This window comes from Helianthus annuus, chromosome 17 (genome assembly GCF_002127325.2).
Source record: "Helianthus annuus cultivar XRQ/B chromosome 17, HanXRQr2.0-SUNRISE, whole genome shotgun sequence".
NCBI lineage: Eukaryota > Viridiplantae > Streptophyta > Magnoliopsida > Asterales > Asteraceae > Helianthus > Helianthus annuus.
The window spans coordinates 1,447,188-1,464,016 of record NC_035449.2 but is presented as its reverse complement, the minus strand read 5'-3'; the positions used below and the strand labels follow the sequence as shown (position 1 = coordinate 1,464,016).

The 16,829-nt window shown below is 36.5% G+C and overlaps 3 protein-coding genes and 1 pseudogene across 4 annotated transcripts; 1 reads left to right on the top strand and 3 right to left on the bottom strand.

Moving 5' to 3' along the window:
• Window positions 1-802: 802 nt before the first annotated feature.
• Window positions 803-2,746, top strand: LOC118489062 (1-aminocyclopropane-1-carboxylate synthase-like). The gene is made up of 2 exons (XM_035986598.1): window positions 803-1,346; window positions 1,494-2,746. Exons 1-2 carry the CDS (start codon window positions 895-897, stop codon window positions 2,521-2,523), a joined length of 1,482 nt encoding a protein of 493 aa, XP_035842491.1. The 5' UTR covers window positions 803-894; the 3' UTR covers window positions 2,524-2,746.
• Window positions 2,747-4,286: 1,540 nt separating this feature from the next.
• LOC118489061 lies at window positions 4,287-5,780 on the bottom strand. The gene has a single exon (XM_035986597.1). The coding sequence runs from the start codon at window positions 5,624-5,626 to the stop codon at window positions 4,475-4,477; it is 1,152 nt and encodes a 383-aa protein (XP_035842490.1). The 5' UTR covers window positions 5,627-5,780; the 3' UTR covers window positions 4,287-4,474.
• Window positions 4,371-4,467, bottom strand: LOC118489591 (annotated as a pseudogene).
• Window positions 5,781-12,603: 6,823 nt separating the features above from the next.
• LOC110921394 (ribosome biogenesis protein NSA2 homolog) lies at window positions 12,604-16,219 on the bottom strand. Of its 2 annotated transcripts, none has more exons than XM_022165712.2 (10): window positions 16,091-16,219; window positions 15,932-16,002; window positions 15,229-15,348; window positions 14,981-15,048; window positions 14,147-14,255; window positions 13,982-14,050; window positions 13,301-13,358; window positions 12,982-13,217; window positions 12,863-12,914; window positions 12,604-12,776 (listed from the first exon to the last, which is right to left on the bottom strand). In XM_022165712.2, exons 2-10 carry the CDS (start codon window positions 15,932-15,934, stop codon window positions 12,709-12,711), a joined length of 783 nt encoding a protein of 260 aa, XP_022021404.1. In that variant the 5' UTR covers window positions 15,935-16,002; window positions 16,091-16,219; the 3' UTR covers window positions 12,604-12,708. The 2 variants fall into 2 exon arrangements, with proteins under 2 accessions (XP_022021404.1, XP_022021406.1); XM_022165714.2 differs by having other exon boundaries at window positions 15,932-16,019; window positions 16,091-16,161.
• Window positions 16,220-16,829: the final 610 nt, after the last annotated feature.

Here is a 16,829-nt window from a genome sequence, read left to right as displayed (position 1 = left end):
AACCTTAATTCTCTATTTTTTTTCTTTTTGTTACTATTGGTTCATATCATTTTTATAATTTTATATTTTTTTCACATACTAATGCATATGATATTTACATATAAAAAACCATCAAACTAAAATTTTCATATGTTTATTTAAGTTATATTTATTTACCTATAGGGAAAAGGTAAAATGAAAACCACCTTGAGGTGTGAGGAACCAGGCTTTACTAAAAGTTTTTTCAAAAAAAAAAAATCTCAAAATGTCGCCTGCAAAAATTTACATTAATGTAAAAACAGTTTATTGGTGATGTCATCCTTCCGTAAAAAAATTTACACCAGGAATAATCACTTGCTCAACAATTTTTTTCTTTTTTTTTCATATATCTTTGTAATGCTTTCATCTACGTTTGTGTAAGAAAATGGTGACCAAACTCACGCAAAACGTAGAAGTTCTCACAACTCGTCGTGAATCTTAATTGAACCGAATCCTTTACGTATATATGTGTATATTGTAGATCATATGAAATACACAACTGGGATAATTAAACATGGTATTTTATCATTTTTATTTTAAAGCTTTTAAACTTATAAAATAATGATATATTTAGTTTTATGTGTTTTCACTAAATTCATATTTTCATAGATACCCCATATATACAAAGACAGAAATATGGAGTCAAACTTTCAAACAATATAGTATACTACGTAAAGGTGGAAGTAAAATCAAGAACAAAAACAAAAGTTTCTGCAGCCACTAGTCACCAAGACCGAACCTTCCTCTCTTCTTCACCTCTCATTATATATACCCCTCATCTACTTCATCTACTCTCAACTCAACTCAACTCAATTCATTTCTTCATCTCCTTCCTTGCTCAATTCAGCAGCATTCACCAACCCAAAACAATAACCAATGGAAGTCTCAAACAACATGTTATCAAAGATAGCAACCAACAACGGACACGGCGAAAACTCTCCGTATTTCGACGGTTGGAAGGCCTACGACGCCAATCCTTTCCACCCTCAGCGCAACCCCGAGGGTGTTATTCAAATGGGTCTTGCCGAAAATCAGCTTTCCTTCGATTTGATCAAAGAATGGATAGAAGCGAACCCGAGCGCCTCAATTTGTACACCACAAGGTGTATCCGGTTTTAAACACACTGCCATTTTTCAAGACTATCATGGGTTGCCCGCTTTCAGGACCGCGGTTGCTAACTTCATGAACCGGGTTCGTGGAAACCGTGTCAAGTTTGATCCCGACCGGATTGTTATGAGCGGTGGCGCCACCGGTGCTCATGAAACTTTGGCTTTCTGCTTGGCTAATCCTGGAGAAGCATTCTTAGTTCCCACCCCTTATTATCCAGCGTAAGTGTTTATATAACATTTTACGTTTTTTAAGTACAAGATTAGGTGGTATTTACGTGTAAAAAAAAATAAAATAAAAAGTAGTTGAAAAAAAATGATTGTTATTTTTTATTTGGGTCTAATTTATATTTTTGTTATCTTTTGCAGATTTGACCGAGATTTGAGATGGCGAACGGGAGTCAACCTAGTGCCGGTCGTTTGCGAAAGCTCGAATAACTTCAAGATCACTAGAGAAGCTCTAGAAAGCGCGTACACGAATGCGAAGTTAGACAACATTAAGGTCAAGGGTTTGCTTGTAACGAACCCATCGAACCCGCTAGGTACTTTTCTAGACCGGGAGACGTTAAAAGATGTTGTGAGATTCATTAATGATAAAAGCATCCACCTCGTGTGTGACGAGATCTATGCTGGCACGGTAACCGATGGTGACGAGTTTGTTAGCATTGCGGAGGTGATAGAGGAAGAGCCTGAATGCAACCGCGACTTGATTCATTTGGTTTATAGTCTTTCCAAGGACATGGGGTTCCCCGGGTTTAGAGTTGGGATCGTGTACTCGTACAATGATAATGTTGTGAGCATCGCTCGTAAAATGTCGAGCTTTGGGCTTGTTTCGACTCAAACCCAACACATGCTCGCCTCTATGCTTTCGGACAATGAGTTTGTTGAGAACTTTATTTCTGAGAGTAGAGTCAGATTGGCCCACAGGCATGATATGTTTAACCGTGGACTAGCCCAAGTTGGGATCGGGAGTTTGGAAAGCAAGGCGGGCTTGTTTCTCTGGATGGACTTGCGCCGATTTTTAAAAGAACCTACTTTTGAAGCAGAAATGACGTTCTGGCGAACTATAATTAATGATATTAAGCTTAACGTCTCACCAGGTCAATCTTTTCATTGCTCTGAGCCAGGATGGTTTCGTGTTTGTTTTGCAAATATGGATGATGAGACCACGATAATCGCGCTATGGAGGATTAAACAATTCGTGCGAAAGAACAGAAACCTCGAGATCAAGACCAGAAAACAATTTTGGCTAAACAACCTACCTCTAAGATCATCATCAAGAAGGCTAGACGACATCTTGACTCCTCACCGCATGTCACCTCATTACGACATCTTGACTCCTCACCGAATGTCACCTCATTCTCCTCTTGCCTCGCCCCTTGTTCGGGCACAACATTAGGCGTACAATATCGGTATACGGTTGGTGTATGGCAAAGTCTACACCATATAGAGGGTTTTTTTGACCTAAATAGAGGGTTAGGAGTAGTAGTCCTATGACTTAAATATTTGATGCATGACATTACATGACCGATTTGTTGTATTAAATTAAAGTTGAAATAAGTGATTGAACATGTATTATTTAATTTTAGATAATATTCAGAATAAATTGAAAAATTTGATAAGTGTAATTTTGGTATTGTGTTTTATAAATACCTGAGTTAATTTATTGTTTTTAATTTTAAGTTATGGTTAAAATGTAGGTCGGTGTGAACTTTATCGTTAACAATCATAAACAACAACAATCATATCTAGTAAATTCTACAAAAGTGTAGTTATTGACAGTGTCTAAGGAGTGTGGATATAAGGAAACCTTACCTCTGAGTGATAGAAAGACTACTTTTAGAAAGACTCTCACTCTAAAACACACAACATGCAAATAAAAGAAAGTGAGATATAAAGAAAGCTACCAATATCAAAAGAAGTTGTGAGAGAGTAAATGATAAAAATTGGATACACAAAAACAATTGCATGTACATTCTACCTAAACTGTGGCGAATATAAGTTCTTACAACACACCTAAACCACATATGTATTGTGTCCTAAAAGTATTGAACATTAATCCTACGTCTCTACGAACTTTTATACTGGATCATGTCCTTAGAGAGGTGCAACCCTAATAAATCCTGCTTAATACACTCATCCAAGTCAATCCGGGCCTACCTCTACCCCACCTCCCCTCCATAGAGAGGGTTTCCACGGCTGTAACTGGCTCCATCGTTAACAATCACGAATCCCTTTAAACCTTGTTGTAACCATCAATGAATGACGTAATTGGACGGTTCACGAAGTAATCGCAGACAAGAATGTGGATATACGGCAATTCGTATAAGAAGCTACCGAGTTTACGTACTCGCTGCGGTGGGGATGTTATACGTGTACCTTTCCGAATATGATCTGGTTTTGAATATGAAAAATTGAAAAAGTAGATAAAATATACGCCGCATAAGTATATTCGAAATTTGTGTTGCTTTTGAATACGAAAACGTAGATAAAAACACATTGCAAAGGTATATTTGAAATTTGAGAAAACAAAAGAAACACCGCGTGTTGTGGAGGGGTGTTCATGTGACGCGAAATCTGTAATGCTCGGTTTAAAATAAAATTAATGCCAAGACGTAGATAAAAATAAGAATGATGCGATAGTATCGACACAGATAAAACTAAACATGTTGCAATAATATAGTTAAACTTTAAAAGTATCTTATGTTATAATATCAAACATTTCAAAATAATTATAATAATAAACTAATTTTAATTGTCATCAAGAGAAAAAGAAAAAAGGAGTCACTGTTGAGTTCAACCAGAAGTTCAAATTTGGAAGGAGTAAAATGGTTGGGTGAATTTTGAATAAAAAATGAAAGTTTGATGGTCTTAGGAAGTTGAAAAATCATTTGTAAATGTATATTTTATAATTTTAGTTTTACAGCAGTTTACAATATTTTAAACAAACACTTTTTGTCACATCTTTCTCTCTTTCCATAGATTAGAACACATAAAACTCACATCTTAAAGATTATAATAACATAGTGACATAGTCAAACCTCAAACCCCGCTAATAATGGTTGACATTTGTTGGGCCAGAAAAAAGAATCAGATGGGCCAATAGTAAAAGTGAAAAACTTGAATTCAATTTCAAATACAATGAATCAGCTCCACTTAATCTGATTAATTTTTTTTATTTGATTTAGCACATGATTAGTACATGTCATTAAACCTTAAACAACCAATTATTATCAACAACAGAAAAAAAAAAAAAAAAATGTCACGTCTTGCGTAGAAGCTATACTAATCTTTAATCTTCACTGTATCATTCCAATTTTATCAAATGTCCGAGAACACAGACAAATAAATCAATACGGAACCGGTGTGGTCATTTTATTAAGTTGGTCAAGAACGTCAAGTGTCTCGGCTCTACTCCTCACGATCCGATTAAACACCTCTCTGACCTGCATATCCAACGCCACCAGCCCCTCCTCCATTCTCCCACACACCTCCTCCATCTCCGCCACCATCGCCGCCACCTCCTCCGCCTTCTCCCCCTCCACCGGAAACACAAACCGCTCCGCAAACTCCACCATACTCAACCCCAACTTCTCCATCCTCTGTGTCTCCAACAACAACCCACTCCTCCCCTTCTTCTCCTTCTTCTTCCACTGCTCCCCTATCTTCTCCTGCAACCCGATCATCGGTTGCGCCCACGTAAACTGCTTCGATAGCTGCAAATGCGCCCCCAAACCCGCCCGTTCTTGGCATGGTATCGCGGCCACCATCGCCCACATTACAAAAACTAATACCGAGCTCATTAAATATAACGGTACAACTAACCCGGTGGGTTCCCCGCCACGTGGCGATGTGAGATTGGCTGACATTGCCTGAATTTGTTTAGCTGCTGACCATGTCCTTGCAAAAGGGTACGATAAAGATTTTATGTTGCCTAGTGTTGTGTTGTTATTATTTGATGATGAGGTGGATTTGTTTGTGTGATGGTGGATTTCTTTGTCGTCTATTGAAATGGATGATAACAATGTGGTTAATGCCTTTTTTGCCCTCCTGACGTGTCCCTCCGTGATTGGTTTTTGGTTAAGCGAGTCGACCGCGATTTGCGCGAGTTTTCGCCAGTGTTGTAGCAGATCGATTCCGTGAATAATCGCGTTGCATATGTCGAGAGCTTTTACGGAGCGATCAAGGTGCTCGGGGATGAGGCGGTCGAGTGGGGATTTGGAGAAGTTGTTGGCGTCACGGCCCATGATTACAACCGCTTTGAATTCGGCTTCGCAGCAGAGGAATGCGTCGAGGAGTTTGCGAAACCATGCGATGGATAATATTGTTTCGGGTGGGTCGCTGGTGGTGGTGTCTTCTTGGGGGTGGAAGAGTTCGGAGAGGCGGTCGGTGACGTGTTTTTGGAATTGTTCGACGTCTTCGATTTCGTGCTCGTATGCGACTTGGTTTCGCCGGATGCTGATCCGGTTGAGGAAGGATCCTTGGTTGTCCGTTGGTGGCATTGTTGATGGAAAATAGATTTTTGGAGAGGGGTTGTTAAGGGTGGATTTAGTTTGGTTTGAATGGTTGGTAATTGATATGATGCATTTGTTTCGAGTTGGTTTCTATTTTTAGCACAAATGAAAGATGCAAAGTTCAAGATTATTTTGTTTGAATGTTTTTCAAACCGAGGAGTATTTAAGAATTATTGGTGTGATGAGTAGCATTTGACGTGAAAAAAAAAAAATTCAAACTTTGTTAGTGTATTTAAAATAAAGAAAATGTTTGTTAACAATAGGCACGATAATGTTGCGAAGAGCACCCACATTAGGGAATGGGATCAAATACAAACACTTAAGTTTGTAAGAATCATAAGAACCAATACATAATTGACAAGTGTCCATCAATAAAAAATTAGTTTAGGGGTAATTTAGACTTTTTGACCATATTTATTTATAACTAATTAAAAATAATTACAAAAAATATAATCAGCACAACACTATATAATTAGCACAACATCATTAATCGTTCTTCATTATCAGCACATCGTCCTCGAATCGTTATCCATTATCAACATAAACGACATTAGCACAACATCTTCAATCGTTCTCCATTATCAGCACACCAGATGTGCTGATTATATCTACTTTTGGTGTTTGTTTGTATTATTTTGTAATTAACACATAATCAGCACCTTATTAGCACAAATATAAAACACCTTTTGTTAACTTTTTTTAAAAAACACTTTTATAAATACAAAAAGGTATAGCAATATGGTACTCATATTAAAGATAAAAAAATACTTGATTTTATGGTATATATTTTTAAAAAAAAATAATGAAGTATATAAAAGTTATTTTAGTTTAAAAAACCTTGGTGGAATTTGTATTTAATAGAAAATGGTCAAATGACTAGCAATTTTACAAAATTACCCCTAATTTGTTAGTAGTAATTTTTAATTATAAGAGTTTTATTTATAATCAATATCAACCCTTGATTTAAATTAACAATGGTTCAGATCTGTTCTTACGGTTCTTATAATTAGCACTGTTTGTACAGGATCTCAACCCCCCACATTAGTGCTGTAAACAATCATGAACAAAAATATATATTGCGACTAGCGCGGTTAAAAAATACTCTTTTTCACTGCCCATAAAAATAAGTTTCTAGAAAAGACGTATTTCATGGCATCATTATGATCAACTGTTGGAGTTTGTAGCAATCTTGAACAAAAATATATGTTGCAACGACATTTATTAGCGCGGTTTAAAAATCCTCTTTCCCCTGCCCATAAAAATAAGTTCTTGGAAAAAGACGTGTTTCATGGCATCATTATGATTAGCTGTTGGAGTTTGTGGAGATGCAGAAACGAACAGAGATTCTCAAACAAACCGGCTAGGATTGAGAACAATATAAGCGAGATAAAGTCTATTGGTTTCTTATGGTTAAGAAATAGATCGAAGTTAAAAACTCTGACATGAAAAACTGATGTAAATTTGTAATTATGTAATTGTCTTCCTTTTTGTTGGTTCGGCCACCCGGTTTTCGGGTTGGTATTTCATGAAGTTTGCGTTTAAAAAAGAATAATAAATTTCTACTAGTGTCAATATCATACTATTCTTTAGTAGTGGCTATGCTATATAACATTTACAACTAAGAAAAGTAATAAAAGATAATGTATAAAACTGTAATTCCAATTTCCAACCATGTAAAAAATAAAAGACCACTGGGTTTAGTTATATAGCAAGTAGTAACATGCCCCCTCGTTCATTGGTTGTGCTACCGTAACCATGAATTTATCCTTCCATTTTAATTAAAAAAATGGTCTACATGACCACTTGTCCCTGATTCCGATTTGAATTCAACACAATAAATTAGTTGTCATAAAATAAAACCATGCAAAACCATGTAACCAAAACCTGAATTAAAAACCACAGCATAACATAGTTGTACTCCTGGCTTAGACAATTGTACTATGCTCAAAAAAATTGCTGGCATTGCTACCCACCCACCTATCAAACCACCAATAAAATTATAAAAAATGTTGAAGATCTTCTTGTACGGTGTAACACAAAATATTGGCCTATAAAACCCACCTCAACATCAAATTCATATCCATTAGATTCAAGAATTTAATTTGAAGATTGTTAAACATGCGAACCAAGCTCGGAGCAAGTCTAACAAGTCGAAGGCTGATACCGAAGAGAGGGCAGATCATGGTGAGGATAGTAGCCACGGCTTATCACTCTGTGGCTTCCGTGTTCTTAAAGCTGCCACACACCACCACCACTTTTCCCGTGGCAAGTCATACCTAAGACTTAGAGATCATGATCGGCAGAAAATGGTATTGGTATATGACGGTTCAACCCTCATATTGCGCACTTAAATGGTGTAATATTACGGAGTGTGTATAAAAAATAGTTTGATGGAATGTAGTACTTAAAGTTTCTAGGTAGAGTTTTTTTCCTCTGTTGTTGAATGTCAATATGCTACTGATCATGTAAGAAAAGCTTTTTAGTTTCACGTGCCATAAAAGTTGTGCATGTTACAAGTGAGTGAGCATGAAATAGTGCACTGTCACTGTGAGTCTGTGACATACCCTCTGCCTAATATTGACTAATTCTTGAATCATGTTATTTAGCCCAAAAATATGATTTAATTGTAAACAGTTAATGTTGTTATGGGTCCATATATAATGCTGACTTTGACCATATATGATCAACAGTTGGTCAAACCACACAACTTGTTGATTTTTGTATAATAAACTAGTCTTTAAACCCCGCGTTGCGGGGTCGTAAAACATGATAAGTAGTAAGCAAAGCAAACGACGATCAAAATCGGGAAAAATCATAAAGAAAAACGTGAATTCATAGCATCACGTGACATGAAACGAATGTAAAGACTAATACAAACTTATATCACGACCTAGTATAAAACGTAGACAAACTCAACTTTACATACGTAAGTCATAGATACAGTTTAAAAGAGATAAATACCACTAATTTGATTAACAATATGATCTTTTAAAAAAATTAAAAGTTATTTGATATTAAATATTTAGTTTTATAAATACTATGATAAGTCATCACCCACCATCCCCTTCTCTCTAAAAATAATAGCACGCAACATCAGTAAACCACCACACAAATGGAAAGCAAGGGAATGGTAGTTTTGTAATTAAATTTAAAAATGAGGGTACTACATATACTGTAGCTAAGAAGCTACTGAAATTGTTATATATAGATAATTTATTTGCATATTATCTAACAACTTTAGTTCCAAATAATAAAACGTGTACCAGTTGTCTAATTCTTACAATTCTTTTAAACACTAAATGCAGAAATCATCATCATCATACTCACTAAATCAAACGAATAGTAAAGCTAAGGTAGAGTCTGAGAAGGTAAGATGTAAACAGACTTATCTCACCGCGTAAGAATAGAGAGGCTGCTTACAATGATACGCTCAACTCGATAGTAGTTCTGCATCAAGCCTTGGACATAAGGCACATAACACTCTGCAATTGGGACAAAGGCTGATTAGTGCATGTACCCCCTTGTTTTTCAGCTATCAACGCCACACATGATACATGATTAACCATCCCCCGCTTTTAACGTTATTTTCATGAAATTAGTAAAATAACGTTAAAATTAGTGAACTTTCACTTTTGCTCCCGGAGAGCCCACCTTATATACATTAAATGTGCATACGCAAATGAGGCTCAACCAAGTGCAAAAAGTAAGATAGAAAACATCATCCCCAGGAATATATTGGAAAATCGGATCATCTTGTACCTCATGTATCGGAAATTCTAATAGGCATAAGTGATGAACTCTTTTAGATTAAACCCAAACCCAACGAATTTCGTGTTATGAATTCTCACCGGTGTAATTACGTTTATAAACAAATATCTATTTATGGGTCAACGAGAACAAGCCTCATTTTAGTCATATGTAGTAACTCTTAATTTAATACGGGTGCATGGAGTAACTCTCTCATTAGAGCATTCACATCCATTCCACTATATTTTTACCCTAAATTACACTAAAAAACACTACATTTTCTCTCTCTCTTTCAATTAAATAATATTTTTTATACCTTTATCATTACGTTTTCTCTCTCCTCCACTCACAACCACTTTCAAAATATATTAAAAAATTATAGGGGGTGAACAGTGTCCCCTCAAATATACAGATGAACAGCAACATTTTCTCTCTCCTCCACTCACAACCACTTTTTATACTTTTTATATTTTAAAAACACCCCACACAGAATTTGATTCTTTAAATGTGAATGCTCTTAGTTCCGGTACTTTGTATTAAAAAGTCAACCAAGTGTGACAAAACTGATCACAAGTTCACAACACTATTTCCGAGTATTTATCAAAGTTATTCTTTCCAAAGTTGATCGTAAAGAATTTTACAACAAGACTGTATTTTTGGCATGTAGCTTGTAGTGGACCCAATTTAATTTAGACTTTTTTAATTCTCTTTAAAGCTTGTAAAATTCAAATTGATAATTTAGACTTTTTTTAATTCTCTTTAAGGTAGCGTTTGGTATGAAGGAATGGAAGGTGGAATGGAATGGATCATTCTGATGGAATGAAAATAAACATGTTTGCTTATCATTGGTAATGGAATGGAGCATTCCAAGGGAATGTAACTCCTTCCAAATATAACAATTTCCATTCCTTGGTATGTAGGTGTTTTTTTTCCATTCCTTCAAGGAATGGAAAGAAATAAGTTATTATTATTATTATTATTATTATTATTATTATTATTATTATACTTTTATTTGTATTTATATTTATATTTATTAATATTCATACTAATATTAATATATATGAAAAATCTATTATTAATTTTTTATCATTAATATATTATTATTATTATTATTATTATTATTATTATTATTATTATTATTATTATTATTATTATTGAGTCAATTATATTTTTATCGCTTTAATACAGTTGTGTTTACTTCATCTTTTTTTTGTTTATCAAATTGTACAAAGTAATGATTCATTCTATTCATATATGAGTAACCAAACATCACAATGGAATGGAATGATCCATTTCATTCCGTTGTCCATTCCATTACCTCGTCCATTCCATTCTCTCATCTATTCTATTACCCCATACCAAACAGACCCTAAAGCTTGTAAAATTCAAATTGACTTTTCAAATACTCTTTTAAAAATTCAAATTGACTTTTCAAATACTCTTGGTTTCGTGTTCACACTTCACATTATCTAATATAGTTAGGGGGTGTTTTGTTTACCTTTTAATGAGACTTTTAATGGTTCAGACATTTTACTGCTCCAGCACTTAATGGTTCAGACTGTTTGTTTCATGAGCAGATGTCTTAATGGTTCAGACATTTGCCTCTGAATGGTTAAGATTTACACAGAGTCTGAATGGTTAAGACCTCTAATCTGAATTGATCAGACATTTGTCTCTGATCGGTTAAGTATTATACAGGCTCTTAATGGTTCAGACCTCTTATTGGTTCAGCACTTAACCATTCATATGTTACCAAACAGCCCCTTAGGCTACAGGGTGTGGTATAAAGTCCCTAGGGGCTTTATCACGCCACCTCAGCGCCACTCAACGCCACCTCACATAGGGGGGTTTTAAAGCCTCTCCATTTAACTTGCATACAATGGTTTAAAGCCCCTATTAAACAAAATAAAAAAAAGGAGATTTGATTGATTGAAAAGAGTGGGCCCCACCTTCTTTCCCCTTTAACCGGCGTTATAGCACCATGGTGGAAGGCCTATAGCTCCCCCCTCTTAACAACGACGGGATGGTGGTTGGCGTCCCGGGGCGTCATAAATGTTGAGGTGGCGGGGTGGCGTTAAGCCACACCCTGTGGCCTTTTCCCTCATCTCTCATTGCTAATTTACCACCTCAATGTCACATCTTCATCCCGTCCCATCATTTGAGTCAACTTATGTTATACCTGTTGTTACGTACCATTTATCATTTCTTTTAATTTTTATACAAATAAAAAAGATAGTGTATTATATGTATACCGGTTTAAACCGATATAAACCCAATTTACCGGGAGTACAACTTCTTTGTCGTTCCCTCAGTTTACTGGTATGATTCGTGTTGGCCAAGCTTCCGGCATTCGGTTCAACCGGCCGATATAAACCGGTTTTTAAAACCTTGCTTGATGCTAATAGACATAAGAAATATGTTAAGTTTTATAATATGAAAAATTACAAGTTTGGTCCTTTATCTTAATACTATATATCAGGCAGTGTCCTTTGCAACGAATTTTGACATGTTTTAAAATTTATGTTTAAAATTCTTGCACGTCTTGTCCTTTTAACCCAACTAAGTTTAAAAAGTTGATCTTCCGTCTTACAACTGCTTTGCGGAACATGTCCGGGTTATTTGAGCCAGGAGGCATTCCGTCTTTACATATTGAATTCCAAGCTCTCATTGATCTTCGACTCGGTGAGGTGGAAGGCTACCTTCCTCACTAATAGAGCTCAAGACGCTTGTCACGTTGAATAACAACGGTCTAACTGGTGATGCTACAGCAGTTGGATGTTTCTCACAACCATCTAACAGACACTTTAGCATCACTCTCAGAGATTCATGTGTGTGTGAACCAAACTCGAAACCCCATACAATCTCTTCACACGGAATTGTGTATAAGGCTTCATTGGCAAGCGATTGCGACGGTTGGGAAGGTCTTGTAAGAGTGGAGGACTTCTGGATGAAAAAAGATTACATACAGATATATGCATAACGCTAGTCTTCATGATATTCTGCACCCCTCCATTGTTGGATTGAAGCATTCGTTGCAACGTAGCTCCACAGTTTAGCATCTTCATTTTGACTGCGACGCACCTATATATAGTTCACCGACAGAATATTCTTTTGGATGAGGAGTTGGAACCTCACATCTCAGATTTTGGCACACTGAGAGGCACCGTGGTATAAATATGATATTTGACAGAAAATGCATTCACAAAACTGTTTCAAGAGTCGAGACGAGTAAATAATCATAGCATTACCATCACCAACAAAATTCCATACAGTACATTAAATTTAAAACAGCTTTTTGAAAATACTGTAAACCAAGCATTGTACTACACAAGCAAAACTGCATTGATGCACCCATCATTCTCGGGATTATTCGTCACTTGAGCATATTTCCCTGCATCCAACCAAGTCCGTCCATACAAATAAGCATCCAAAACAATCATGGTTAATTATAATTAAAAAAACTTATACTGATCTTACCCCATACTACTTTCCCAGCTGGTGTCACAAGTCCTAGTTCACTCACATTCACCTAAAAATTTCATAATCAATTAAAAAGCCCAAAACGTTATGTGAAAGAAACGTATATATACACATACCTCAATGATGGTTCCCTTGGTAATAACGCCAAGAGAGGTATACATTGTACCGTTAGGGTTTTTCTTCACGCCGATTATCTCGAGATTGAAAGTGCATTTAAGTTCAGGGTGTGTCACATGGGCTTTGGTAAACCGCAAACCACTTGGACGAATAAAACGCTCATACTTTGGAGGTTTCCTGGTGAAACCTTGTCCTACAAATGTAACTTTGGTAATCATCCTCTTCCACTGTTTGGCTGCAAATAATATCAACGCATGTTTTTAAGTTTACATCATAGCAACAAAAAAAAGAGTGTGTATGAGCGTGCGGGATACTCACTTTTCCTTTTACCGGTTCTGATTACTTTAAACATCTCATCTTCAGCCACTGGTCTAACCTAAATCATGAGCATCAATCAAAATTCAGCTAACAGGTAGGGGTGCAAACTAGCCGAGCGGCTCGCGAGCTACTCGAGATCGGCTCGAGAAAAAGCTCGAAACGAGCCGAGCCTTATCGAGCCCGAACCGAGCTTGAGCCTCAAAACAAAGCTCGTTTGTTTATCGAGCCCGAGCTCGAGCCTCACATGTGAAGCTCGTGAAGCTCGTAAGGCTCGTCGAGCCTTATCGAGCCTTAGTGTAAACGAGCCGAGTTGAGCCGAGCTTATTTAAACTTGTTTACAAGCCGACCTCGAACCTATAAATAAGCTTATTTAGTAAACGAACCCGAGCCCGAGCTTTACTTATCGAGCTTGCAAGCCTAAAAAGTCTATTATTTATATTATTTTTATTTAATATACTAATTAATAGATAATAAACGAGCCGAGCCCGAGCCGAGCTCGAGCTTGATAAAATACAAACGAGCCGAGCTCGAGCTTTGAAAACAAAGCTCGAATTGAGCCGAGCTCTCACAAGTTAATCGAGCTCGAGCCTGGCCGAGCTCGGGCTCGGCTCGGCTCGTTTGCACCCCTACTAGTAACAGGCAACAGTCATGTAAATATTAACTAAAGAGTAATATGCTTACCTTGGGTAAAGGCACATCCCACTTCCCTGCTTTCTCCTTCCTTTTTTGTTTTACTGTGTTGCTAAGAACCTTCATACATACAGAATCATACAAATATGTTCGTAATCAGATTTGATAACCTCTACGCTAGCAAGTCTTCTTGTTCATAATATCAAAACAACAAACCTTTGCGCGCGTTGTGGCATCACGGTCAAGAAGATAGGCAGGCACAGCACCGTCATTAACATCATCATCCACCTTGCGTCTGCTTGACGATTCTTCATGCATAGCCAATCTATTTAAATCACACGTGTGACAAACATAAGTCTCTATATCAACTATAAAATATGCAAACATAAATACATGACCATAAATTAACTCAATAAAGTATGAAAAGCGGCATACTAAAAGCGACAACTAGGGGTGTAAACGAGCCGAGCGGCTCGCGAGCTACTCGAGATCGGCTCGTAAAAAAGCTCAAAATGAGCCGAGCCTTATCAAGCCCGAGCCGAGCTTGAGCCTCAAAACAAAGCTCGTTTGTTTATTGAGCCCGAGCTCGAGCCTCACATGTGAAGCTCGTTAGGCTCGTCGAGCCTTATCGAGCCTTAGTCTAAACGAGCCGAGTCAAGCCAAGCTTATTTAAACTTGTTTACAAGCCGACCTCAAACCTAAAAATAAGCATATTTAGTAAACGAGCCCGAGCCCGAGCTTTACTTATCGAGCTCGCAAGCCTAAAAAGTGTATTATTTATATCATTTTTATTTAATATACTAATTAATAGATAATAAACGAGCCGAGCCCGAGCCGAGCTCGAGCTTTGAAAATAAAGCTCGAATCGAGCCGAGCTCGAGCCCGAGCTCTCATAAGTTAATCGAGCTCGAGCTCGAGCTCGGCTCGGCTCGGCTCGTTTGCACCCCTAGCGACAACATTCTGGCAAAAGAAAACTGGCAACTTCAATATCGTTTGGAAAAATAAGAACAAAAAAGGACAAAGATAGGTAAAGTTGAGCATGGTACTAACGTCTTCTTCATTTGAGCTTTCTCTGCATATCGTTTCTTAGCAAACATCTTACCCTTGATTCCTAAAGCCTGTAAGAACCGTAAATATATCAATTGTTTAGTGTTCCACAATTTACAAGTGGATCTGGAGCAAATAAAATCATAACTTAAACTACAAAAATGTTTGGTCACAAATCGAAACACAAAATACCACATGAAACACATAAAAATGAACGAAAAAAAAGCTCGAGTAATGGAAAAAGGGACAACCGTTTGGGCAACTTTAGAACGCTTGTGAACTTCACGAGCTTCCTTCTTCCGCTTCCTCTCGAAATGATCAGGGCGATATCCATTTCTCTTCCTATGAAGGTCTATGTAATCTCCTTGAGGCTTTTAACAGCAAATAGTAAAAAAAAATGAGGACCAAATAAAGTCACTGCATAACTTATAAAATAACTGCTATAATTCTCTGGGTTGTAATCCCCTTTGCTATGCAGTTAATCTCGGTGATATATCGGTTATATCGGTCATATCGGTACCCTAGTAAAATATTGGTCTCAAATATCGGTCAAAATATCGGTACCGATATTTGACCGATATAACCGATATATCACCGACATTTGACCGATATAACCGATATATCACCGATATTTGACCGATATAATCGATATATCACTGAATTATTAGTATTAAATTGCTATATATATAAATTCTACATTGTATTAAAATCACCGATATCCCACCAATATCTCACCGAGATAACCAATATCTCAAATATCGGTCCTCGACCGATATCCGATATTTTACCGCATTAACTGCATAGCCCCTTTGCAATATTACTAAGTCCATGTCTGCATTCATAGACTCAAAGCATAGTTTTGTACTCAATTAAAAGTATGAACACAGTGATGTGCATCTCAAAAGTGTAAAAAAGAAATTAAAATTTGTGATGACGAATTGTAGCGAAACTAACCATGATTGGCGTTGATGATAACGATTCAGAATTCTATCAAGTGAAGCTGAAAGCTTGTTGATCAAACAGGGCTGACAGAATCAAAAAACTAAAACAAGTAAATTCATGAGCACCTCATAATCATAACAAAACAGCAAACAATCTCAGTTAGGAACGAACCTGTGAAGAGTTCTCTCTCGCCAATCGTCGTGAAGGTGGAGATGGTGAAAGAAACCCTAGTTTCAGTGAGGCGATGTTATTCAATTTCAAGTGTGAATATGAACGGGCTTCTTCTTTCTAGCCCATACCAATGAACCAGGCCCAAAATCCCACTCTAGCCCATAACACATGATATTGTATTTTGTTACACGACTATATCAGAATCTCATAATATGTGTGATAAAAAATAGAATTTGATGAAAACGAAATAAGGAATGTATTGAATGTCATATTGAAAAGGGTATTGGGTAAATTTGAAACGGATAAGGATGCACGAGTAAGTTAAATGAGTATACGGTTAAAGAGAAAAAACAAAAATTAAGGTTGCATAGAATTGTGACATGTGTCCCCTAAGATTTTTATTTATTAGGTAAGAAATAGAGATAGATACAGAGATACAAATCGAGATTATAAAAATTTTAACATGTATAGTCATATATGGTAGGAGTTAAAAATTAATATTTAGATTAAAATTAATGTAAAAAATTAATATGGAAGAGTGATTCTGATAACGACACACCACATTCTTTAAAATTTAAAAATTGTAATAGGGATTATGCAAAAAGGAAACCGTGAATATTATATTAGTGTCTCACATTATGCCTATGTATAGGTAATGAGTTATTATCAAAGTTTAGTTTAACAGTTAGACTAAAGTTGAGCGTTATTTACATTTTTGCCATATGTTTTTTTATTGAAC